General features: G+C 52.9%; 1 protein-coding gene across 1 annotated transcript; it reads left to right on the top strand.

The window, feature by feature from the left end:
• Window positions 1-8,976: 8,976 nt before the first annotated feature.
• Window positions 8,977-25,207, top strand: Slc4a1 (solute carrier family 4 member 1 (Diego blood group)). The gene is made up of 20 exons (XM_075990534.1): window positions 8,977-9,105; window positions 12,405-12,487; window positions 12,601-12,721; window positions 13,617-13,690; window positions 14,737-14,917; window positions 15,010-15,145; window positions 15,598-15,721; window positions 15,838-15,919; window positions 16,018-16,199; window positions 16,787-16,997; window positions 17,171-17,383; window positions 17,559-17,707; window positions 17,823-18,017; window positions 19,301-19,471; window positions 19,862-19,951; window positions 20,389-20,555; window positions 20,986-21,224; window positions 22,190-22,359; window positions 22,441-22,614; window positions 23,378-25,207. Exons 2-20 carry the CDS (start codon window positions 12,473-12,475, stop codon window positions 23,456-23,458), a joined length of 2,775 nt encoding a protein of 924 aa, XP_075846649.1. The 5' UTR covers window positions 8,977-9,105; window positions 12,405-12,472; the 3' UTR covers window positions 23,459-25,207.
• Window positions 25,208-25,519: the final 312 nt, after the last annotated feature.

Here is a 25,519-nt window from a genome sequence, read left to right as displayed (position 1 = left end):
AGTCACAGACAGGGAACCTAGGGGATCCCAGGAAGAGCAGGGAGAAGATAGAGGAGGCAGGTCACACAAGCCTTCCCTCTGCCCTCAGGTGTCCAGCGGCTGTCTCTTCCCTTCCACAGATGTTCACTAGGAAATGGGATGTATCAGATACATACCCTTTTGCCAGCTTCCAAGGCCCAATCACAGTGATGTCAATACCAACTGCTATTTTGGTTTAAATGTTTTCTTTTTCTCATATATATATATATATATATATATATATATATATATATATATATATATATTCTGTCAGTGTGTGTTTGTAAGACTTTCTTTTTTGTTGATTTTTTTATTGATATTTATTGAGCTCTACATTTTTCTCTGCTCCTCTCCCTGCCTTTCCCCTCCCCCTTCAATCCTCCCCCCAAATCCCCATGCTCCCAATTTACTCAGGAAATCTTGTCTTTTTCTACTTTCTACTTCCCGTGTAGATTACATCTATGTAAGTCTCTCTTAGTGTCCGCATTGTTGTCTAAATTCTCTGGGATTGTGGTTTGTAGGCTGGCTTTCTTTGCTTTATGTTTAAAAACCACCTATGAGTGAGTACATGTGATAATTGTCTTTCTGTGTGTAAGACTAACTTTCAACAGCAAGGGAGTTTAAGTTTTGTTGCTTTGAGACAGGGTCTTACTATGTAGGCCTGACTGTTCTGGAACTCGCTTTGTAGACCAGGCTGGCCTCAGACTCTCAGAGATCTGCCTGCCTCTGCCCACTGAGTGCTGGTATGAAAAGTGAGCACTATCACACCAGGTTTTCTGTTTGTGTTTGTTTTTGTTTGTTTTTCAAGACAAATTCTTCTGTATTGTAGGTTGGCTTCCAATTCTCTGCACAGCCAAGAAAGAAGATAAAGTTCTGATCCTCCTGTGTGGGCCACTGCACCAAGTTTATGCGGGCAGGGGGTGGATCCCAGGGCATGGATCCCAGGGCGTGAATCCCAGGGTACCATACATATTTATAAGCACTAAGCTACACCTCCAGCAACCCTTTTACAAAAAAAATATTATTTTACTCTGTGTGTGTATGCTCCCATGAGGAGGTCAAAGGAACACCCGTGGAGAGGGATTCCTCCTTCTACCATGTGGGTCCCAGCTATCTGTGATGAAACTCAGCTCATAGGCTTGGCTCAGGGGTGTTTCTCGGAGCCATCCCTTCAGTTCCCCTAGCCAGTTTTTTGGTTTTAAATAAAAAGCTCAGCAGGCAGTAAGGAGCCCCCTCTTCACCGCGAGCACCCTGTCACACAGGAAGGCCAGAATGACCCCTTTGATAGCCCTCCCTCCCCTGACAGCAACCTCCCGAATGAAGAGCGGGCAGCCAGGATTTCCAGGGAGCAGGGGCTGAGGGAATCCAGCACTGGCTTCTGCCATACCCCGTGTCTCTCCCACTGCATCCTGGGAGGAGAGGTGAGACCAACAGGCCTGAGGATCTAGAAAAGGATGAAGAACACTGGCACCAAGTCGCAAGGTTGCAGAAGGGAGCTTAGCTGAAAGTGAAGCCAGAGGAAGGAGAATACTTAGGACAGGGCTAGGTCAGGGGCAACTTCAGAGTTAGCAGGCTAGGCTGGGAGGAGGAACTGAAGTTAACGCTGAGGTGGAGGCCGAAGGGAGTCGCTGGCAGGGCGGAGAGGTGGAGAGTGGAGGGTCAGTGGACCTCGGACGGACGGGAAGGACGGGGACCGGCTTCCCGGCAGCGATGCTCACCAGCTGGGGACGAGGTTACAGCATTTCACCCACTTCGTCCTCGCCCCGCCCCCCTAGGCGTCCCGTCTAGAAGACGTGGGCTACCTTACGGCAGCTCTTGTGCACAGACCCTGTGAAATGGGCAAAAGAGGTAGGGTCTAGCGGAACTCTTTGAAGCACTCGGAGCCGGTGCAGCAGCCCAGACACCGTTCCCGCCCCGCCGCGCCCCGCCGCGCCGCGCCCGGTCAGTGTTCCAGGCCACAGTCAGTGCAGCCCGCAGCGGTTTCTGCAGCCCCGCTGCAGCCTGTCTCAGGCGCCCGTCCCCTTGTGTGCCCCGCCAAGTAAGAGCGACTTCCTGGAGGACTTTCTCTGCAGGTTCACAGCCCAAGCTTTAGCCCTCTGCTTCCTGTGGGCCAAAGTACACGGTATTTAAATCACTGGACCTGAGGAAGTTAGTTACTGCGCCTTTCTGCACCCAGGGTTCTTCCAGCATTGGGAATTAACAACAGCGACTAACTGGCCGCGTTTCCACAAGGCCCTGCACACAATAGGTGCTGCCTAACAGTTAAATTAAAAGAGAGAAACTGCTTCTTGACCTGCCCCTGATCTGCTCAAGGACCTTGGAAATAGCTCTAATCTGAGGCTGGAGCCGCCTGTGGGTATTTCCTTCAAACTAGGTTTCCTAGAAGCCAAGGCAATGAGGGAAACCTGATGAGTTAGACAGTTCTCTTTGTTCGGAAGGGAAAACACAATCTGAAGGTCACACCTTGCCCAAGGCGTAGGTCCGGGAAGGATGTAGTTCACGGGTGGATTCCTTCTGACCTCTCTCACCCACTGATCTGTCTGTCTGAAGGCTACCGAGTTGTTCCAGAACAACCAGGGCTCATGTTGATCCTGTTAGAGGCTTGGCAGAAATGGGAACTTGGAATGGAATTTCCCAGCTATGGCACCAACAGGCTCGCTGGCAATCTTTCCGTGGCTTGAACTTTCCCTGGGTAGAGCTGGGAGAGCAGAGCCCACCTGCGAAGTGAGCCGCTCAAGGGACCCTTTGAATTTAGTCTCCCATTGCCAACTGTATGGCCTTCGGCAAGTTCCTCTGGCGACTGTGCTTACAAATTAACCTCTGAATCTCCTGTCCCTATTCCCTGTGTAGGAATAGGAATGGCTCTAGACCAGAGGTCCTCAGCCAGTGGGTCCTGACCCCCTTGGGGTCGAATGACCTTTTCATGTGGTCGCCAAAGACCATCAGAAAACACAGACATTTACATTACGATTCATAACCATAGCAAAATCACAGTTATGAAGTAGCAATGAAAATAAATTTATGCTTGGGGGCCAGCACACCATGAGGAACTGTATTAAAGGGTTACAGCATTAGGAAGGTTGAGAACCACTGCTCTAGGCCATAATTTCCGGCGGTCAATCATTATTCAATAAAAATTCAGGACTTTTCTTTTTTGAGAGAGTCTTACTGTGTACCCTAGACTGCTGATCTTGCTCCTACCCAGGCCTCGCGAATAGCTGGGACTACCTTTTGCTGGCACTCGAGACCCAGTGATAGAAAAGTCTCCAAAAACCCTACTCTCACGGGGTTTATTATTTGTCGTCTGTGTATATGTATAGTATGTAGTAGTGTGTGCATGTGCTGAGTGTGTAGGTGTGTGCAGGGTGTATATGTAGTGTGTGTATAGGCCAGACAATAATATGTGTCTTCTCAGTTGTTCTCCACCTCATTTATTTATTTATTTATCTATTCATCTATTTATTTATTTTTGGTTTTTCGAAACAGAGTTTCTCTGTAGTTTTAGAGCCTGTTCTGGAACCAGCTCTTGTAGACCAGGCTGGCCTCAAACTCACAGAGATCCTCCTGCCTCTGCCTCCCGAGTGCTGGGATTAAAGGTACACACCACCACCACCACCACCACCACCACCCGGCTTATTGATTTTTAAGTTCGTTTTTTGACACAGGGTCACTAGGTATCTGTGGGTCCAGAACTTGCTACATAGACCAGCTGACCTTGAATACAAAGATTCCCCCAATTCTGCTTCCCAAATGCTGGGATTACCCATTGGGCCATCTTGCCAGTCCCTTCACCTTAGGTTTGCGGAGACATTGAACCAGAACTTGCCAGTTGGCTAGACTTGCAGGGCAGCAAGTTCAGGGGTTTCCCTGTCTCTTCCTGCTGAGGACCTGAGAGTTCAGGTCCTCATGCTTACTTATACAGCAGGCACCTTAATGCCTGAGCCAACTCCCCAAGCCTGGCTTCTGCTTTACTGGCAAAGATAATCATAAACAAGCTATTCAACAAGAGAGGATCCCCTGGGTAAGATGTGTTAGCAGGGGTTGAGGGTGATGGTGACAGGACTCGGGCTGAGTGACTTAATGCTCTCTCAAGTCTATTCTCCTCTTCTTCCTGTGTGGTAGAACCCTGGACCCAATACTTCCAAGAACGGAGACTACGCCACCCAGACTGCCTTCCAGCTGACTGCAGCCATGTAACTAAGTCTTGGTCTCCGGACATGTCTTCAGAAGAGAGCTCACTGCACGCAGAAGGGACAGCTAAAGCTCAAGCAGCCATGCTGGACCAAAAGGGAAAAGCTACTTGCTAAAGATGACGGACGATGGACAGAAAGACCTACAGAGCTCCATTGCAATCTGGGACCTCCTACCTCCAGGCTTCTGTGTCAGCAGAGAGAGATAAACTTCTGTCTTGTTTAAGCCACAAAGAGTTTGGGGTTTTGCTCATATACAATCCATCTTGCTTCTCCTTGTGACGGCCACAGAGGCGTGGGATTGCGTCCAGTTGAGAGGCTAAAGGAGGCTAAAGAGAACTAAAGCCTGAGTTGTGAATGGGAGCCAGGACCTGACACACAGGAGCAGTACATGATTGACATGTCGTTTTTCTTTTTCTTCTTTTTCTTTTTTTCTTTTCAAAACAGGGTTTCTTTGTGTAGCCTTGACTGTCTCAGAACTGAGTCAGAACACAAGGCTAGCCTGGTCTACAGGGAGTTCCAGGACAGCCAGGGCTACACAGAGAAACCCTGTCTTGTAAAACAAACAAACTAATCAACCAACAAACCAAAAGAAATGATTAGAAATAAAAAGACTGTCACTATGTATTCCTATGACCTTTCCCAAGCACTGCTGTCTCTACTACACTTTGGCGGTGTGATTAGAGACCCAGCTTTGCCCAGATCCCATTCAAATCCACAAACACAGGGACTATGAAGCCAGGTGTACATCTGGGGTCCCAGTGCCTGGGAGGCCGAAGCAGGAGGACCAAGGGCACAAAGCTATGGAGTAAGACCTTGTCTCAAAAAACAATAACAAGGGTTGGAGAGATGGCTCAGTGGTTAAGGGCATTGCCTGCTCTTCTAGAGGACCTGGGTTCAATTCCCAGCAACCACATGGCAGCTCACAACTGTCTGTAACTCCAACATCTGACACTCACACACAGACATACATGTAGGCAAAATATCAATGCACATAAAATAAAAATAAATCATTAAAAAACAAACCATGCCGCTTTGGGACAGAGCGAAGGTCCTGAGAGCGATGGTTTCTGTCCTTGGGTCTTCTGGTCGGTGGAGAGGAGTCAGGCATGGAAGACCTGCCACAGCAGGGAGCGGTGAGGTGTGAGGACACCTAGTACCTCTGAGCTGATCCCCTCCCCCCCCAATCTCAGGACAGAGTCAGGAGTACAAGCATTGATCCTTGAAGGTCACAGCTCAGTGGGTTTGGGACTGGGGATGAAGGGTGTCGCAGGACAAGCAAAGGGTCATGAAAGGCCCAGAAATCAAGAGAACAGAGAATATTCTCAGGAGAGCACATATCTGATGAAGAGTCCAGAGTCCAAGGGCTCCTCAAGCAGATACTGTGTTTTGGGAGACCCCTTCCCGAGCCAGCCAAGCCCTTACCTGGGGCAAGCAGTAGCACCATGCCCACCTCTCTGGACCTGAAGACCAACCCCTTGTGTGTATATTCTAAAAGGAGGCCTAATGCCAGCTATCCTCACATACCTGGCCCTGCTACCCCGCCTAGGAGAGTCCTCTCCTCTCAGTCCCAAGGCCCAGCTAAGGGTGCTGGCCAGGCAGATGAGGGCACCCAGAGAAAGAGTGGCTTTTCTAGTCCCTGTGCCACCTCCCACTCCTTACCATGCTCCCTCAAGAGTGTTGGAGCCGTAACTGTATGTGCATCCCCCATCTTCCTCTGCGTGCTCCCCGTGACTGCCCTTCTCCTCTGCCCCACCCCAACCCCATTCCTAGCTCTCTTCCCCTAAAATACTTCAAGGTTCAGCTCAGATTACTCCCTGGGGATGACTAGGACTTTCTAGGCGCTGTCTCCTCAGTCCCCACTCTTTTTTAAATTGAATTTATTTATGTTTATTTTATGAGCATTGGTGTTTTGCCATGGGTGTCTGGTTCTCTGGAACTGGAATTACAGGCAGTTGTGAGCTGCCATGTGAGTGCTGGGAATTGAACTGGACTCAGGTCCTCTGGAAAAGCAGTCACTGCTCTTACCCACTGAGCCATCTCTCCAACCCCCTCAGTTCCCACTTTTTTTTTTTTTCCAACAAGATTTCTCTGTGTAACAGCTCTGGCTATACTGGAACTCGCTTTGTAGGCCAGACTGGCTTCGAACTCACAGAGATCCACCTGCCTCTGTATCCTGAGTGCTGGGATTAAAAGGCGAGCTGGTTCCCCTGGTCTTTACCACACTTTCGCCTTCAGACTTTGTGGTTATTGTGGGTTGCTATCATCTACCCCACTAGATACGAGTTCCTAAGGATGGATGCTCTGAGGACCCAGTCCAAGCAACCACCTACCCAGGAGACAGTCCAGGCTCGGTAACCCTCCTCCTCAACTCAGCCCCACCCTGCATCCAAAGGGGACTGTATCTTCAAACTCCCAGCCATCCGTCACTCCCATTTGGTCCCAACAGTCCATAGAAGAAAGGAATGACCAGAGAAAGGATGCAGCCACACAGCAAAGTGGCAGAACTTCCTGTCCCAACAGTTTCTAGAAGCTGGACTGTGGGAGACTCCCCTTGAATGGAGGGATAATGGGAATCTGGGTCCCTTGTCTATGGGGAAGTAGTTTCTTCCACAGAAAATCAGTGGCTCTCCTGGGACAGCAGGGCGTGGGCGAGGGGCCATGAGGTTATTAAGGGACACCATCCTCAATAATCACAGCCCCAGGCAAATACCCTACTCCTCCTCGTCACCCCTCTACGAGGTGCAGGTCACCTCATGCCAAGAAGCCCCTCTCCTGCCTGGCGAGGCAGACAGCGAGGTCTGAGCTGGGAGGCTTCCTGTGAAAGGCTAACAGTGGGCTGAGGAATGCGATGTAGTTGCTAGTGTTGCCCAACACACACAAAGCCTGAGTTGATCCCCAGCACGGAATAAAGTGGGCACGGGCACGGCACTGCAGAGCCGTAGTTCAGAACCGAGAAGCAGAAGTTCAAGGTTATCCTCAGCTTCATAGCAAGTGTAAGATAAGCCTGAACTGTGGGAAATCCTGTATTTAAAAAGCAAACAAAAAAATTTGAGACTGGATCTCTCTACAAATCTCTGGCTCTCCTGAAACAGTATGTAGACCAGGCCAGGCTTGAACTCACAGAAATCCACCTACCTGCCTCTGCTTCTTAGGTGCTGGGTTTAAAGGCATGTGCCACCACACCCAGGAAAAAATAAATAAAAAGAATAAAGGAGAGAAAGAGGAGAGAACAAATAAATAAAAGCTGCATGAAAAGTCCCTCACCCTGAGGGCTTCATGAGCTCACAGAGACTTGGTGCCCAGCATGGAGAAGTACTGTCCCCTGGTCATTTTGCTTACAGGAAGCCACATCCCCTCTCTGTCAATTTAGGTACTTCCTCTGCACAGGGCACTTGAGAAAATTGAGCATGACTTCAGCGGAACCCCCAGCACAGCCCCTGAAACAGAGGCCTTCTACTTTAGAGGACTCTGTCCTTTTAGGTCTGCAGGGATTCAGCCAGCACAAGTTCGTGGTCGAGACAAGTTGATAAGCTAAATTTGGCGGGCTCTAAAATTTTCTATTGTTGGAGCCTGAACTTGGTCTGTGCGTGTGTGGGGGCGGGGGAGACTTGAGTGCTCACTCTCATTCACAGGCTCTTTCTCTCCTCAAGTGTCCCAGACTGGCTTTGAACTAAGTGAGTACCAAGCCGAGGATGACCTTGAACTTCTGATCCACTGAAGAGTTCTGTCTGGGAGAACACCTCCTGAGTGTTGGGAGTACAGCGAGCCCGCCCCACCCAGTTCTATGCATTGTTGAGATCTAAAGCAGGGTTTGCTGCAGACTATACAAGCACTCTACCAACTGAGCTCCAGCCCCGCTCCTGGGAATGTAGAAGAGGAAACCAAGGCTCCAAGAGACCAGGAGGCTGTGGTGACTCTCACAGCCAGTCAGTCAGTGAAGGAGCCAGGCAGAGCATTCCCATCCCCCCAGGTCCACAGTAGCCCACTTGGTCTTCATTCCCCCACCCCCAGTGGGACCCACCTGTCAGTCAGAGATAGGTGCCCCAACGAGGGAGAGAACAGCCCTGTTGGCGATGGGATGGGAGGAGAGCGCGGGGGCCAAGAATGCAGTTGCTCTGCCTAGGGGCCTGGGCTGGGCTGCCACAGAGGAGCCAGTGTGCCCAGACATTGACGCTTTGTGAGCTAGGGCTCGTGTGGGGACAGTTGTTTTCTCTACCGGACATTGTTTCAGGTTGACGGTTAGGGCCGTGGCCCCTAGAGGCCAGCTCTCAGGAGCCAGTGGGGTCTGAGGAAGTACCTAGCTAAGGTACTCTAGTCAGAGACCAGAAGAAGAGACTCAATGGGGTCCCATGACAGGTGCCTTGGGAGGCTGCCAAGGAAAAGCCAGTCTTGAGGGAAGACATGGGTAGAAGAGATGCCCTGAGACTTGGGGCCAGAGAAGACCTGGCCAGAGTGAAGAGTGGACAGAGGCTGGGCAGACGTGTGTCCAGGGGCCAGTGACTACCTGCCAGAGCCCCGGAAGTCCTGAGAACTCAGCTCTCAAGCCTCAGTCCATGAAGGCAGATGCAGAGGGATCCCCAGGGGCCAGAAGGGCCCAAAGGCCTTAGGAGCTGGCCAGGCTGGGTGGGGTTGGCCTGATGCACAGCTGCCCAGATGTGGGTGAGAGATAACTCTGTTTATGGGGCACCCAGTTGGAGCGGGGCAAGGGGGTGGGGTGGGAAGGGGCTCCCGGCTGTGGGGCGGGCAGATTAGGAGGCAAGGGCATGAGTCAGGGGTTTGGGAGCCTCCCCCAGGGCACCTGCCGGTGCTGTTAGAGCGGTTGGGAGCTCAGCCAGTCGCACAGGGCACCAGCGGCGGCAGGACCTCACGAAGGACCCCCAAGGCTCCTGAGCAGGTGGGCAGGGCAGGGCAGGGAATGGCTGGGTGGTCCTTAGGCATCTGTCCTGAGGGTTTGTGCAGGTGGTCAGCTTAAATCTGTGTCCAAGAGGTATGACCCTTAACCTCCAAGGGGGTGCAGGTGGGTGGGATGGCAATGCGACCATGTGCAAGTAGTCCCTCAGTGAACCAGTGGCAGGATGAAGGGCAGTTTCCATACAGAGCGGTGTGTGTGGTCGGAGAGCATGTTGGGAGCAGAGCTGAGACATTCCACCACGGTTCTACCTGCTTTCTATCTCCCAGCCCCATGAGTCCCATGGACTCAGGCCTCACTCCTCCCAGGCCCTTCTTTCCTTCAAATGTGGGGCATTCTCAGGCCACCCCATCTCTCACCTGGGAGACCATATACCAGCCAACATTGATTTCCGTATGGGACACTTCTAGGGGTCTACTTGGGAGCTTGGCACTGCCCCCATCTCAGAGAGTATTGAAAGGGAAAGAAAAAGCCTCTCTCCACTGAGGGTCGGCAGCCTCTTAGCTCAAGCTAATTCTATAGGAGCTGGAGGCAAATCAGGGAAGGTGACGATCCCCAGCCTGACCCCGATGGCTGTGGCAGGTGACAGACTGTGTGCCAGGCACAGGCCATGCGTTCTCTGCATGGACTTAGTCTGCACAGAGGGCCTATCACATAGGAATCGCTCTTACCAGTTTTATTTTACAGATGAAAAAAAAAACAAAAACAGAAGCCTGAGGCTCAGTTACCTTAAATTGCATGGCCGAGATTAAATAATGAACACAGGTGGTCTGACTACAGAGTCTGTGTCTTAAGTTCTAACTCTGGGAGGCAGCTCGGAGGTTCTCAGAGGGAGAAGTTCGTGGAGCTGCAGGCCAGGTTTCATCCTGCCTCTGATGCCAACGTCCCGTGCCACTGAAGTAGACGAACTCCTCTGAACCTTGGCTTTGTCAAACGCTGCCGCTGCCGTTACTGGATTCAGCTTAGCAGAGTGTTCTGGGGGCTGGGAGAGAGATGGGGCATCACAGCTGCTTGTGAGGTGTAGTCTTGTGCCACCAGGGAACTGTCTCTGTCATCCGTCCCCCTCCCGCCTGTGCCTTCTCAGCTGGTGGGCTCTACCTCCTGGGCTCCAGATGTCCCCACTCTTCCCTTATCTGACCCAGCTGACGGCTGGCCCTCCAAGTGTTTGGGGTGCTTCCAGACCTAGACACTGCTGGCTGGGGGCCAGGCTCTTATCAGTTGCAGACAGAGTGGGGTTAGCGCTAACAGGGCCGGGACAACAGGCGACAACCCGGGTCCTGGGGCACCTTTCAAGGCTCAGCTGAGCTCCAGGCCCCTCCTGATCCTTCTCTTCTCTCTGACTGAGTTCCCAGAAGTTGGCATCTAACAGATGGGTGACCACAGATACCTGAGAGCTGCCCAAGGCGTTTGGTTCAGTCAAGGTCAGGGAGGCAAGCCTGGAACTCTGGATCCCTGGCTATGCCATCTTGTCCCTCAGGAGAAGCAAGGCCTCAGTGCCAGCCCCATAGTGGGATTTTTGGTACCTCAGGATCTGAGGCCCACCCAGAAAGCAGAGTGGGTAGGTCCAGAGAAGGAAAAGAGAAAAATGAAGACAGAATAGAGGAACAGGGTGGGGGGTTTTGGGAAAGGAAGATGGAAAAGACAGCAAGGAGAAAGGGGAACGGTGGATAGCCAGGGCTGCCAAGGACAAAGTCCTAGCAGAGGATGTCCCATTCTTGGACTTGAGAACTCTTTCGTGGCTGTCACTTGCCACTCCCAAGGACTTGACAGTGCCTCTCCCCCTCAGAACCTCAGGACTGTACAAGACCCAGAAAGTTCTCTGTATGATTCTTTCTAAATGTACGCCCTGCCCTAGACCCTTGCAAGCCTCCTTGCATGACTGCATGCCTCTACTTCCACCCTCCTGCTCTCCCCCCTTCACCCCTCTGACCCTTGGATCCCATCCTCTGCCCTTCCATCTTCTGCTGCCTGTGCCCTGTCCCCTGCCCTCCACTTGTCCCCCTCTGCTTGCTGCACTCTACCCCCCTGTGTCCTCCCCCACCCCATCTCTCTGTCCTAGCCTACTCCTCACGCCCAGACTGGCCATCTTTGCCCAGCTCTTGAGACCCCTCCTGAGGTCTCTGTGCCCTACACCTGAGTCCTCCTCTTCCTCCTATAACACTCTCTGCAGCGTCCAGCACAAGGGGCCTCGTAAGCTCCATCCATGTAGAAACCACTTAAGTCATCTTAAGAGCAAAGACATGCTTAACTGAGCCTCTTGTGCTCAGCCGAGCGGCTACAGCTGATGACCCCACCCAAATGCTGGCCACCCCAATGTTCTAGGTGACAGTGAGTGAGAGGAGAACGAAAGTCCCTCCACATACAAATTGACACATTAGATGACCATCCCCACATCCTGGTGTGGATACACCTTTGTCTTGAGAAAATGGAGGCCAAGGTTCTGTGGCTTGGTCTGTGACATAGGATGCCATTAGGTGTCGGACTCCATGAGGACTTTACCTGCAAGTGTCCTCCTTTCCAAAGGACGTGTCAGAAAATTAATTGTACACAAATCAATGAAGAAACCATGCCCGACTGGGTCAGGGACTGGCAGGGTGGTTAAGGAAGGCCTGGGAAAGGGTGATACTGGAACTGAGATAAAAGAAAGACCGAAAGTGTGTCTCAGAGTGGGTGATGAATGTGTAAACAATAGATAGGGGATTAAACAAGCCAGGGAGGTAGAGTTTAAATGGAGAGGCGGTGCCATGTGGTTGCTAGGAATTGAACTCAGAACCTCTGGAAGAACAGTCAATGCTCCTAACCTCTGAGCCATCTCTCCAGCCCCAAATGGAGAGGAGAAAGCAGGCTCACATCCTTCAGGATCTGTGGGCCCCTCCCAAGGACACTGCAACCTGTTGTACAGGCAGAAGCAGCCAATTCTAGAAGAGACTATATCGTGGAGACTCTCAGGGGAGACAAGCCCCCTGAGGAAGGGACAGGCCATGCCCTGGGAGTTCGGTAAGGCCTGGCAGACACAGGTTGGAGCTAGACATCACGCCACTTGACTTGTCTCAAATGCACGAAGAAGAAGGCAGCCGTGCTGATGCCGCCTGTCTTTCAGCCCACATATCCATACACCTACAAACTCAGTGTCTTCCTCCATGTCCTCTGCCTCCATCTGATCCATCTCCTATCCCCAGGGCTCTCCTAACACTAAAAGTCAGCTCCCTTGGGGGACCCAGAAGCAGCAGGAGGCCAATTGAGGGTGATATGACTGCGTCATTTAGCCTGCACCCCTCTTTCAGGGACCTGAGGTGCGGGTTATGCTGGGGGCTCAGATAGCCGGGGACGACTGGACACTGAGGACAGCATCATGGGGGACGTGCAGGTAAGTGTCTGTTGATCTGTGCAGGGCTCCTTCATCTCCAGAAGCCAATCTGAGCTGCTCCTCAGGGGACTTGGGTAGCCACTTAACCCAACCATGATGGCCCTTTCCCACAGGACCATGAGGAAGTACTGGAGATCCCAGATCAGGACAGCGAAGACGAATTGGAGGAGGTCATAGAACAGATAGCATACAGAGACCTCGACATCCCTGTGACCCAGATGCAGGAGCCAGAAGGTGAGAGCCATCCCTTGCCTTCCTCTAGGGACAGTAGGGACCCAGTCCTTCCCGGCTCCACAGCCCCAGCCCTGGTGCCAGTTCTCCCCACAATCCTGGCTGATTGAAGGTTAAACAATGTTTTGTTTGAAATGATCACAGGAGGTGACTGGGGTGGTTGGGCTCCTTTCACATGTGACAGGGCAGCCAGGTATGTCTGGGACAAGGACACAAACCCAGTGGCTACCCTGTCTGTCCCACATCAGCATGGAGGACGAGCCGCATGTCTGTTGCTGAAGCTTCATTCTGTCTAGACAGCTGGAGACCCTGAGAAATGGGAGAGAACTGTGGGGACCCCATGAGCAGAGAGCCCAGGAGTTCACACCACCTTCCTTGGCCTAACCAAGGTCTTAGGTGGGGAGCCTAAGGCGGGGACCTGTTTACTGTCAACAGGGTTTAAGTGCAAGTGATTAGACTTGAAGTTAAGAGGCCCCCTTGGGAAATGAGGACAATATAAGGGGCCCACCTCATCTGGGTGCTGTGAGGTAAATGGCTACCAGCTGGCAGGTTAGCTGAGCAGGTGGGCAGAGGCAAGGAAGTCTGGTCCCAGATGTGGGGTGGGGGGATGCTAGGATGGTTTTGAATACTGTGACTTGGGACTCTCCTGATCCTCACTGAGGAGGGGTCAGGCTAGGGGCTTGGACAATAAACTCAGCGTTCCTCAGGAAGGCTCAGATGGAGAGTGTCAGATCCAAGCTGGCCCAGAACAGGCGTGAATGTGGGGTTGGGCAGGGATCCTAGCCCAGGGGCAGTGGAAGGATGTGTCTGGGTTCCTTTGGCTCCCTGAAAGTAGTACAGCAGGGCCCGAGTGAGAGGCTGTACCAGAGGCAGCGCTAACTAACCCTGGGTTTTTTAGCTCTTCCCACAGAGCCGACAGCCACAGACTACGTCCCAACCACCACCTCCACAACACGCCGAAGCTCCGGTCAGGTGAGGACCCAGACTCCAGTCTTTCTCAAGTTGCCTTGAGATCCATCACATCCCATGAAAAGGGATAGGAAGAGAATCGGCCTGGAGGAGACCCTCCCCCGACAAGCAGGATGGAGGGGTCATCCTTGGACACCAGTGGATGGGAAAGGGGCATGCTCGCTAACGGGGAAATGGCCCTTTCTGAATTCCCTGGACAGACTGCTTACTGCTGAGGACCAAGCAGGGCTTCAAGGCCTAGCTGGCCTACATACTCACCGGGGAATTATAGAATCAAGGACACATTCTCCTCTGCCCCAGCATCCAAGTCCCCACTGAGTACCAGACTGCCTAGCTGGTTAAGAAATTGGGTCCCGGCCAGGATGTGATCCCAGCACTTGGGAGGCAGGCAGATCTCTGTGAGTTCGAGGCCCCCTTGATCTGCAAGAGCTAGTTTCAGGACAGGCTCCAAAGCAACACAGAGAAACACTGTCTTGGAAAAAAAAGAAAGAAAGAAAGAGAGAGAGAAAGAGAGGGGGGGGGAGAATTTGGGTCCCTAAACTGTGTCTGATCCAGGGCAATACGACTCTCTTAGAGACAGAAGACTGATCCCAATGACTTCCCGAGTCTCTTAGAGACAGGAGACTGATCCCAATGACTTCCCGAGTCTCTTAGAGACAGGAGACTGATCCCAACGACTTCCCGAGTCTCTTAGAGACAGGAGACTGATCCCAATGACTTCCCGAGCCCCTTCTGCCTCAGTTACCAGACCACAGTTTCCGACCAAGTGGCTGCTTGGGACATCTCTTGGTCCAGAGGTTCATGCCTCTTCTGAAATATAGTAATGGCTTGCTGAGGAGGATGAGACATGGATCCAGCGGGGTGGGCCAGACCCCCACGTCCCTTGCACATCTCCCTATGCCCCGAGCAGATCTGTCCTGATCCTTTCAGGGCCCAGTGACTTTTCTAAGCCTAGCTTAGAGCTAAGTGCCCTCAGGATCCAAGTTTCCGGTTGTTTCCCCATGGGCTTGCCTGGGGCCTGATGGACTAACTCAGGCTGTGGGCCTCAGGTCTATGTGGAGCTGCAGGAACTGATGATGGACCAGAGGAACCAGGAGCTACAGTGGGTGGAGGCAGCGCACTGGATAGGGCTGGAGGAAAACCTACGAGAGGATGGTGTGTGGGGCCGCCCACATCTGTCTTACCTCACCTTCTGGAGCCTTCTCGAACTGCAGAAAGTCTTCTCCAAAGGTAAGTCCTGCCGGGCCCTCTGCGGCTGCCGCACAGGAGGCTTGCTGGGGCCGCACTGCGAAGCCACTCAGCTCACCCTCTGCTGCCTGCAGGCACCGTCCTCCTGGACCTGGAAGAGACATCCCTGGCTGGGGTGGCCAATAAGCTCCTAGACAGCTTCATCTTTGATGACCAGATCCGGCCTCAGGACCGAGACGAGCTGCTCCGGGCTCTGCTGCTCAAACGCAGGTGCTCGCCTGCCTGCCAGGACCTGCCTGGCCTTCCCATCCCAGGGGCTCCTCCCTGCCCTGTACCCCAAAGTCGTCCTACCATTCCTCAACTCCAGATGAACCCCACCCCAGCAGAGAGAGGGGACTCTTCCTCCACCATAGTTTCTACATCCATCTGACACCCCCAAATGGAGACCATGATTTCAAGTTCACACTTACAGAGAGAGTATGGTCTTGAGGCCCCTTCTGCCTGTTCCTGTTCCCACCTAGACATCCTAGACAGGGCCACCTACCTCCATCCACGCTGTCCTGTAAGAGGAGGCTCTTATTTTCCTTCCCTAGGGTCTCTCTAGGGTGGTCCCTGGGAAATTCCACTGGGTGTTCACCTTTGTCCCGCCCAGCCTAGTCTCCCTTTATGGAAAATTCAGCCCGCATAGCTCACTCTGCTCACGTCACCTGTGTGTTCCGCAGCCGTGCTGAGGACCTAAAGGCTCTGGAGGGCGTGAAGCCTGCCGTCCTGACCCGCTCTGGGGGCCCTTCTGAGCCCCTCCTTCCCCAGGAACCATCACTGGAGACCAAGCTGTACTGTGGACAGGTGAGGCCAGAATGAGGTTGGGAGTGAGAGGGGCTGGGAGTGGCAAAGGCCAGATGCTCAGGCCTCCTAGGTTCCCTGTGACCTCAGGACCCCCTTACACACCTTCCTTCCCATAGGCAGAGGGGGACCCAGAAGGATCCTCACCATCTGGGATTCTGAAGATTCCCCCAGATTCAGAAACCACATTGGTCCTAGTGGGTAAGAGCTCTTCCCCTCCACAGACCCCCACTTCAGGCCCTGGGCAGCTCCTTCCGGAGTCCTAGAGACCTGGCTTTACCATCTGGTGCCTCCCACAGGCTGTGCTAACTTTCTGGAGAAGTCTGTCCTGGGCCTCGTGAGGCTGAAGGAGGCTGTGCAGCTGGAGGACCTGGAGCTGCCAGAGCCTGTGCGCTTCCTTTTTGTTCTGCTGGGACCCGAGTCTCCCCACGTCAACTACACCCAGCTGGGCCGGGCTGCAGCCACCCTGATGACAGAAAGAGTGAGCTTTGCCAGGGAACTGGTGGGAAGGAAGAAGAAAACACCTCTCCCCTTTGACCTGGCCTAGCTGACTTTAAATTCACTATTTGGATCCATTGGGTTGAATTCCGCCTGTTTCGGGCCTGGCTGGTCCAGTCTTATCCTGGCTTGCATTGGGCTGGCTAGTCTACTCTGGTCCAGCCTGGCCCACTGTGACCAGTGTTGGCCCAACCTGCTGTGTGGTGTGCCTAGCCCACCGGGGATACTTTAGCTCCTCCTTCCCCACCCAGGGTGCCTGTCTCCCTAAAGCTGGTCCTTAGAGGTCTGAGGGAACAGAAAGAACCAGACCCTACAATGACAGCCAGGATTTTGGTGACTGGTCCCTGACTATACATGTCCAGCCTTCAAGCCTTTGAGACAAGATCTTACCTTGTAGCTCTTGCTAGCCTGGAGCTGGCTATGTAGTCCAGGATGGCCTCAAACTTAAGGCAGGCCTCCTATCTCCCCCTCCTGAGTGCTTAGACTACAGGCAGGCATCACTTGGTTGACTGCTCCCCTGGGGCCTCCTGTCTGCAGTCCCAGTGTCCGGACCCTTTTTCCTGCCTGTAGGTGTTCCGCACAACTGCCTACCTGGCACAGAGCCGAGGGGAACTAGTGAGCTCCTTGGAGGATTTCCTGGACTGTAGCCTGGTACTGCCACCGACCGACGCCCCTTCAGAACAAGCTCTGCTCAACCTGGTACCCGTGCAGAAGGAACTGCTTAGAAGGCGCTACCTGCCCAGTGCCGCCAAGCCAGACCCTGCCTTATACAAGACCCTAGGTACCTGTTCTGTCCTCAACAGGGCTTCCTGATGCCCCATGAGCCCCTGGACCCCCAGCACGGTGCCCCTTTCCTATCAGACACCCCCAGCATCTGTCCCTGTGGTCAAGTTTCCCTGTCACCCCGGCCATTCCTATTGCTCCCTCTGACCATGTTCCTATTCTCTACAACAGACTTGAATGGGGGCCCAGGAGGCCCCGGTGGTGTGGATGACCCTCTACAGCGAACAGGCCGGATCTTTGGAGGCCTGATACGTGACATCCGGCGCCGTTATCCTTACTATCTGAGTGACATCACAGATGCGCTCAGCCCCCAGGTCCTGGCTGCCGTCATCTTCATCTACTTTGCTGCCCTGTCACCTGCCGTCACCTTCGGTGGCCTCCTGGGTTAGTGACAATTATGGCTCCCCCCCTAATATCCACCTCTAACCCTCTGACCTTCGCCTCCCCACCTCTGACCCAATCTGATGCTCTGTACGCTCACATCAAGCTCCGTGACTTTACTCTCGCTCCTTGGAAATAATTTCTCCCATCTGGACCCTTGTGTGGCTTTTTCCCACAGGAGAGAAGACCCGGAACCTGATGGGAGTTTCGGAGCTGCTCATCTCCACAGCAGTACAAGGCATTCTCTTTGCTCTCCTGGCGGCACAGCCCCTGCTGGTGCTTGGCTTCTCGGGACCCCTGCTGGTGTTTGAGGAAGCCTTCTACTCGGTAGCCCCACACTGACCCCAACCCTGTAGCTGACCCTAGCCCACCTGTCTGATGCTCACAAGGTGGCTAAGCCTAGGTCTGTCTGACCCAAATTCCTCTGTCTGACTGCCTGCAGTTCTGTGAAGACAACAACCTGGAGTATATCGTGGGCCGCGCTTGGATCGGATTCTGGCTCATTCTGTTGGTGTTGTTGGTGGTGGCCTTCGAAGGCAGCTTTCTGGTCCGATTCATCTCCCGCTACACCCAGGAGATCTTCTCCTTCCTCATCTCCCTCATCTTCATCTATGAGACTTTCTCCAAGCTGATCAAGGTGGGGTCCAGGGGGAATGCTTCACACTCACACACAGCATGTGGGTTGCCACGTATGTGTCTGTTCAGCATGACTGTAGCCATGTTTCCACCTGTATGCAAAACCACGAACACGGGCACATGTATGTTCCTGGGTTCACTTAGGACTATGCAGTTGGGTTGAAAGGCCGAGCGGTGGTGGCGCACGCCTTTAATCCCAGCACTCGGGAGGCAGAGGCAGGCAGATCTCTGTGAGTTCGAGACCAGCCTGGTCTACAGAGCTAGTTCCAGGGCAGGCTCCAAAGCAAAGCCACAGAGAAACCCTGTCTCGAAAAAACCAAAAAAAAAAAAAAAAAAAAAAGACCCTGTAAAGGCTGGTGACTCAGTGTTCATGCTATGATTTGGCAGGGGGATTGTATAAGGGAAGACACCCGTATATAAACTTGTCCATATTCATGACTACACAGCATATGACTAGTGGCCACTATGTGTAGGACAGCCTGGGAAATCATGCATAGTGAGACAGTGGACGCTCTAGGCTTTCCTCTCTTGCACTTGACCTCCATAACCCCACAGGGCCTCTGCCTCCTTTGTTTGCCCCCTCCTCCAAAAGCTTCACCTGCCTCCACATCTGCACTATCTATGAAAAAAAGGGTCACCTCAGCTGGTGCTGGTGCTGGCACACGCCTTTAATCCCAGCACTCAAAGGCAGAGGTAGGAGGATCTCTGTGAGTTCAAGGCCAGCCTAGTCTACAGAGTGAGTTCCAGGACAACCAAAGCTACACAGGACAACCAAAGCTACCCTGTCTCGAAAAAACAAAACAAACAAGCAAACAAAAAGGTGACCTATTTATTTGCTTGTTTATTGTGCTGGGGATCAAACCTCTTGCATGCTAGGCAAATGCTGTTGCTGTCACCAACTCCCTAAGCTCTTTTTGTGACTTATTGCTCTCTCCCAGCCTTCTCACATTCCAAACAAAGCTGGATGCTTGTACCCATACACACATGCTTATTGCTCCTTCTACCCTTTCCACACATGCTAACTTGTTCTTCATCCATGAAAACCAAACTGGTTAATATGTCAGGTGAGGAAGAAGGCAGACAGATGGATGGATGCATGGGTGGATGGATGATGGGTGGATGACGGTTGTGTGGGCACTAGATGGGTAGACGGATGTCTAGATGTGTGGATGAATGGATGGATGTAAAGACAGATGGATGATTGTGCCCAGTCAACTTATCTGATACTGTCTAGTTCAAGCCAAGTCTTGGGAGGGAACCCAACGCTTTGGTTTTCTGTTACAGATTTTCCAGGACTACCCGCTACAACAGATTTATACCCCTGTTGTGATGAAGCCCAAACCTCTGGGTCCCGTGCCCAACACAGCCCTCCTCTCCCTTGTGCTCATGGCTGGTACCTTCTTTCTTGCCATGATGCTGCGAAAGTTCAAGAACAGCACCTACTTCCCTGGCAAGGTCAGTGCACCCCTATCCTCACCTTCACCAACCCCTAGCTTCTCCAGTACCCTTGGTTCCGCTTCCTACCCCAACTCTCCATTCCCAATACCAGGGCTCAGCAACCCTCTGCTGAATCAGGGTTCATATTGCAGGCAATGCCATCTCTGCTCAGCACCAAGATCCAGCAGGGGACCAGAGACAGAGAGTTTTTGGGAGAGGGATGAAGAGTGGAGTCAGGGCAGGGAGTGGGCAGAGGAAAAGGGAAGGCGGGGATAGTTGGAGTAAGGACCGTCATTAGTTCTTGATGGACCCCTTGGATTGAGCATAATCCCTGATAGAGGAGGGATGGGAAGGAAAATGGGTAGGGCATAGGATATGGACACAACTGGTTGCTTCATCTGCCCACAGCTGCGTAGAGTCATCGGGGACTTCGGGGTCCCCATCTCCATCCTGATAATGGTCGTGGTGGATTCCTTCATCAAGGACACTTACACCCAGGTCACTCCCCCTCATCCTCTGCCATGCCGCCCTAAACCTTCACTTCCTTTCCCTCCCCATGCCCTGCCAGGTAGACCATCCTTGGTCTTCCACTAGCCCCTCAGGACCATGCTAGCCCAAGCAAGAGCCCAGGCCACACTGCCCTTCTTATGCCTTTGCCCAGGGCAGTAGGATAGAATGCCTTTAGGCCGGGCAGGTCTTTGTGCAGCGTGGGGCAAGCTATAACAACCTTTCAGCTCTTGTTTCCTAGTCTGTAAATCTGAGATGAAAAGATACATACAAGGGCTTAGAGAAGTAGCTCCGAGCAGAGTAAATGTTCAATATAAGCAAGTCCTTGAGCACTTCAACCCAACTTTGCCCCAGGCCCTTGAATTCCCAAGCCCCACCTCTCCCTATCTACATGGCCCCACATTCTCACCGGCTGTCTCCTCTCACAGAAACTCTCAGTCCCTGATGGCCTCAAAGTGTCCAATGCCTCTGCCCGGGGCTGGGTCATCCACCCTCTGGGTCTGTATGGCCAGTTTCCCTTGTGGATGATGTTTGCTTCTGCCCTGCCTGCCCTGCTCGTCTTCATCCTCATATTCCTTGAGTCTCAGATCACCACGTAAGAACAAAGATAGAGACTTGGCCAGGGAGGGCTGGAGGCAGGGAGGGGAGCAGGCTCTGGGCCAACAGGAGACTGGTCGGTGGTCCTCTGCTAGCTGATGAGAGGGATGGACCAGCAGAGGCAAGTCCGAGTTTTGTGGCCTCTGGGGTGGCATCATTTGAAGACCATGTGAGCTATGAGTTGAGCTGCTGGTTGTTGGGAGGAGCCTAAACAGGCAAGGTTCTCAACTTGGGCAAGAATGCCTAAGGGTGTTCCAAAGACTTCTAGCCCTCAATGTCTGAATTCTGAAATAACCAGAGGGAGGGAGCCAGGAAATCAAAGGGAAATGGGAACAGAAATCCAAAAGGCTCAGAGGGACACCACCAGTGTGGAGACAGTAAGAGGGGCCTAAGGCGGTCCCAGCTGACCAGACTTCCTTCCACCCTAGGCTGATTGTCAGCAAACCAGAGCGCAAGATGATCAAGGGATCCGGCTTTCACCTGGACCTGCTGCTGGTCGTTGGCATGGGTGGGGTGGCTGCCCTCTTTGGGATGCCCTGGCTCAGTGCCACCACTGTGCGTTCTGTTACCCACGCTAATGCCCTCACAGTCATGGGGAAAGCCAGCGGTCAGGTCCAAGAGGTCAAGGAGCAGCGGATCAGTGGGCTCCTGGTCTCTGTGCTTGTGGGTAAGTGAGACTGGCCATGCCCCTGCCTCCCTGCTCCACTCCCTCCTAGCCCCTGGTCTTAGGGTTGGGAAGCTCCTCCCACTTAGGGGTCCCACCTCTACCATCTTTCCCTGTCCAATCCTGACTCCCTTTCTTGGGACTGGGGACAGAACTTCCATCCCATCTACTCCGTATCCAGGTCCCCATGCCTCCCCAGCCCCTGTTACTCAGGAGGGGCTCTAGCAGAAGTGAGGAGGCTCAAGGGCCCTGGGACACTGTGATGGGTTTTTGTGTAGGGCAGGACTGCACTGCTGGGCTTTCCAGATCAGAGCCTGCCTCCTCTTCCACCCCTGCCTCCTCTTCTACCCCTGCCTCCTCTTCTACCCCTGCCTCCTCCTCCACCCCTGCCTCCTCCTCCACCCCTGCCTCTTCCTCTACCCCTGCCTCCACAAGTGTAACCAAAAGAAATGTAATAGACTATGGGGTTTTCCCCTGCCCTGCTGTTGGCTGGGTAACTTCCCTGGCCTCTGGGCCTCAGTTTCCCTATCTGCACAGATCAGTTGTTCTAGGGCTGACCTCACGGCTCAGTCTAAAGGAAAGTGGAGAGTCTCTGAGCTCCAGAGGGTTCTAGAGCAGCTGAGTCCAGTAGGGTGAACAGCGCTGTAGTCACTGATGGGGAGATCCAAAGATTCCTTCCCCTTCTCTTTCCTTCTGTAGAGGAGGATGGAGGCACTCTGTACGGAGGAGAAAGACAGGTTCCTCTGACCATTGTGACTGCCCCCACTAGGCTCCGGGAGCGGGTGGAAGGCAGGAGTATGACCCTTTGGAAGCATAGTGTTAGAAGTTGTTCACCGCTGAGCCTATAAACAGCTATTGCAGAAAAGGGTCATGGCACTGTGGTTTCATGGTCAGTCCCAAATATGAGCTAAACCCTGTTGGTGCTGGTCCTTGAGAGACCTGAACTAAGAGAGTGTCTCTCCACACAGGTCTGTCCATCCTGATGGAGCCCATCCTCTCCCGCATCCCCCTGGCGGTGTTGTTCGGCATCTTCCTGTACATGGGAGTCACATCCCTCAGTGGCATCCAGCTCTTTGACCGCATCTTACTTCTGTTCAAGCCACCCAAGTACCACCCCGATGTCCCCTTTGTCAAGAGGGTACGTGGCTTTGAAGCTGTCCAGCCAGGGTGAGGCAGGAGTGTCAGAAGAGGGCAGCCACTGACCTTGGCTTCCCCACAGGTGAAGACCTGGCGCATGCACCTCTTCACGGTCATCCAGATCATCTGCCTGGCAGCGCTGTGGGTGGTCAAGTCCACCCCTGTCTCGCTGGCCCTGCCCTTTGTCCTCATCCTCACTGTGCCTCTGCGTCGCTTCCTGCTGCCCCTCATCTTCAGTGGGCTGGAACTCCAGTGTGTGAGTCATGGGGGTCCTGGACGGGAGGGCAGGGGATGGAGGGGCACAGCAGAAAGTCCGATAGTGTGGAGAGCACATCTTGGACTGGGAGACAGTGGAGAGCTGTGGATTTGGGCATAGAGATGTAGTTCAGCTGGTAGAAGACTTACCTCCCATGCACGGAATCCTGGGTTCAATTCCCAGCACCACAGAAACTGTATATGAAGGCACACGCCTATAATCGCAGCACTAGGGAGGTAGAGAGAAGGGAATCAGAAATTCTAGGTCATCCTTGGCCACACAGTTCAAAGCCAGCCCAAGTTACATATAAGATCCCGTCTTAAGAAAGAAAAAAAAGTCTGTGTCCAGAGCCTTTGTCTCAGTCTTGGTCTGCCGTGTCCTCGTATGTGAGCAAGTGACCTCGTTTCTCTGTGCCTCACGAGCGCAGGGAGGAATAATGACAGGTGGAAAGCATTATGAGGCACCCAGGGTGTGCTCCACATGCACTAGTGGGCAGACAGTCCTGCTATCCCTAAAGGCATTAGGGACGTGCAGTGCGGGGCCGGGGCTGCAGGGTGAGGGGATCCCCTGCCCACCTTTCTGCGGGTCACCACACCCTGCAGTGTCCACCTGTCCTATGTAAGCCACTCCTCCAGACCAACCCTACACTGTAGGGACGGCATAAGACTTGTCCGGGCTGTTCCTAACTCCAGACATGCCTCTGAAGTCCCAGAAAGTCTCATCCTGTCCAGTCTCTCACGCCTTCTCCCTCCCACCCCTCTAGCTGGATGGTGACGATGCCAAAGCGACCTTTGACGAGGAGGAAGGTCTGGATGAATATGACGAAGTGCCTATGCCTGTGTGAGGGGCAGCCCAGGCCCCCAACCCTTCCACTTTCCCACCCTCCCAGGAAGAGCATTTATGGGTGGGGAAGGAAGAAGGGTTGTCTAGGAAACACTCTACCTAAGGCACACTGGACTTTCTGACCAAAGATGACCAGAAGCCACATCAGGGAATTGGGGTCACAGTCTCTCGAGACTATGGGTTCCATGCTGGAAAAGTTAAGTCTGAGCCTCCTCTCTTCATGGCGTGGTTATAAATAGCACAGGGCAGTTTTCAAGTCCCTGCTAGCTGCGTGGCCTTATGTAAGCCCCTTGACCTCTCTGGCCTCTGCTTCCTGCTCTATAAAATGTATACCATGTTAATAATGCCCACATAACCACATGGTATCTGAGGACCAGTGGCAAATGTGAAAGGACCATTCAACAGCTGTCCTCGTTTTCTGAGCCTGCCTGAGGTCACACAGCCTCTGGACTACGCAGTGGGACTTGAGCCACGGCCTCCTGACCTGGAGGGCACGGCTCTGTCCTCCATCTTCCACGCATCCTCCTTCCCTGCTCAAAAATACCCCTGATGACTTCCTCCCTTTCCTTCTCTGCCCCAGCCCCACGCCAAGACCCTCTGCTCTACACCCAGAGAGGCATCCTGGTGAGAGTAAGGACCAAGTGAGGGACTGGGGCTCAGATTCCTAAGTGCTTGTTCCCACCCGCCAGACACTCATTCATTCATTCATTCCATAGCTACCTACTTAGGACCCTGAACCTGGAGTGCACAGAGGAGACGAGGTCAAGCCCCTACCTCGTTGTGGGGTCATACACAAGTCTGCTCTGGACTTGGATGGGGATGGAGGGAGGACGGGAGGATTATAATTTATTGACTGTATTTTCTTTTATTAGTATTTTTTTTGTTTTTTCCTTTTTTGGGTGGGCGTGGGTTGTTTTTGTTTTGTTTTGTTTTCGAGACAGGGTTTCTCTGTGCAGCCCTGGCTGTCCTGGAACCCACTCTGTAGACCAGATTGACTTCAAACTCACAGAGATCTTACCTCTGCCTCCTGAGTGCTGGGATTAAAGGCGTGCACCACCACTGCCTGGCTAACTGTATTTTCTAAGTGCTTCTTCTGTGCTTTGGTTTTGTCCATGTTCCCAGCCACCGTGAGAGACCTGCTGTGTCCAACCCCAACTAAACTGAATCTTGGGGGAAACCCAAGCAAGGTTTTACCTATTGGAGTAGGAGACAGTGGCTTGCTCCGGACATGGATAAAGATCTATTTTTTTACAAAACAAAAATATTTAAAAAAAAAAGAGTTGAAAGAACCAAACGTTGTAAGAAATGAAACAGAAAAATCTGAGAGAACAGTCAGCAAGAGGCCCCAATGGAAGATTCTCAGGGGTCTCTGAAAACCCATACCTGCCTCCCAGCACACATTGAAGATTCTCAGGGGTCTCTGGAAACCGTTCCTGCCTCCAGCCCCCATCACCACACTGGGCTTGTTTCCTCATCCGAGAACCGAGGATCAGAATGGTACCTACTTTGTAGGGGAGTTGCCAGGATTGACTGACACAGTATAAGGAAAGAAAGCACTCGCTGAGCACAGACCCCGCCTTGTGGGGAGCTGCTGGTGCTGCCGCGCCGATGGTCACACCCCTGCCCTCTCCTGCCTTGCCCTGCTTCTTGAACATTGCCAAAGAGAGGGGTTGTGCAGCCCACTCCGCCAGTGCCCTTCCCCGCCGTGCTTGGGAATAAGTTTTGCCAATAAATACGTCTATGTTAAGGGGATGCCTCTCTTGAAGTTGTCTCAGAACTGGGGGTGCCTCAGAGGTCTTGACTGGACCAAATGGCATTAGGTGGAACCCGTGTAGGACTTCAGCCATTCGGGACACTAGAATCATGCTGGGCGTGGCCCTAACACGAGGAGGGGCGGTTCCTCTTGGGTGACTGCAGAATTCAGAGATGAATTTGAACTCTGTACAACCTTCATCTTCTGGTGCAGAAAGGAGCTGTCCGAAGACCCTGCCCTTTGCACTCGTAACTCCTCCCTCTGTGTCCTAAATCCAAAAGCTGGATGGAGCCTTTCAGGGCAGTCACC

The sequence above is a fragment of the Microtus pennsylvanicus genome, chromosome 11 (assembly GCF_037038515.1).
Source record: "Microtus pennsylvanicus isolate mMicPen1 chromosome 11, mMicPen1.hap1, whole genome shotgun sequence".
NCBI classification, from domain to species: Eukaryota; Metazoa; Chordata; class Mammalia; order Rodentia; family Cricetidae; genus Microtus; species Microtus pennsylvanicus.
This window is presented reverse-complemented; position numbering and strand designations above follow the sequence as displayed.

Excerpts from the sequence above, each read along its gene's own strand:
- Slc4a1 (XM_075990534.1), top strand. Across the intron at positions 15,920-16,017 it reads AACCACATTGGTCCTAGTGG|GCTGTGCTAACTTTCTGGAG; the intron begins GTAAGAGCTCTT and ends TGCCTCCCACAG. Across the intron at positions 21,225-22,189 it reads CCTGGTCTCTGTGCTTGTGG|GTCTGTCCATCCTGATGGAG; the intron begins GTAAGTGAGACT and ends CTCTCCACACAG.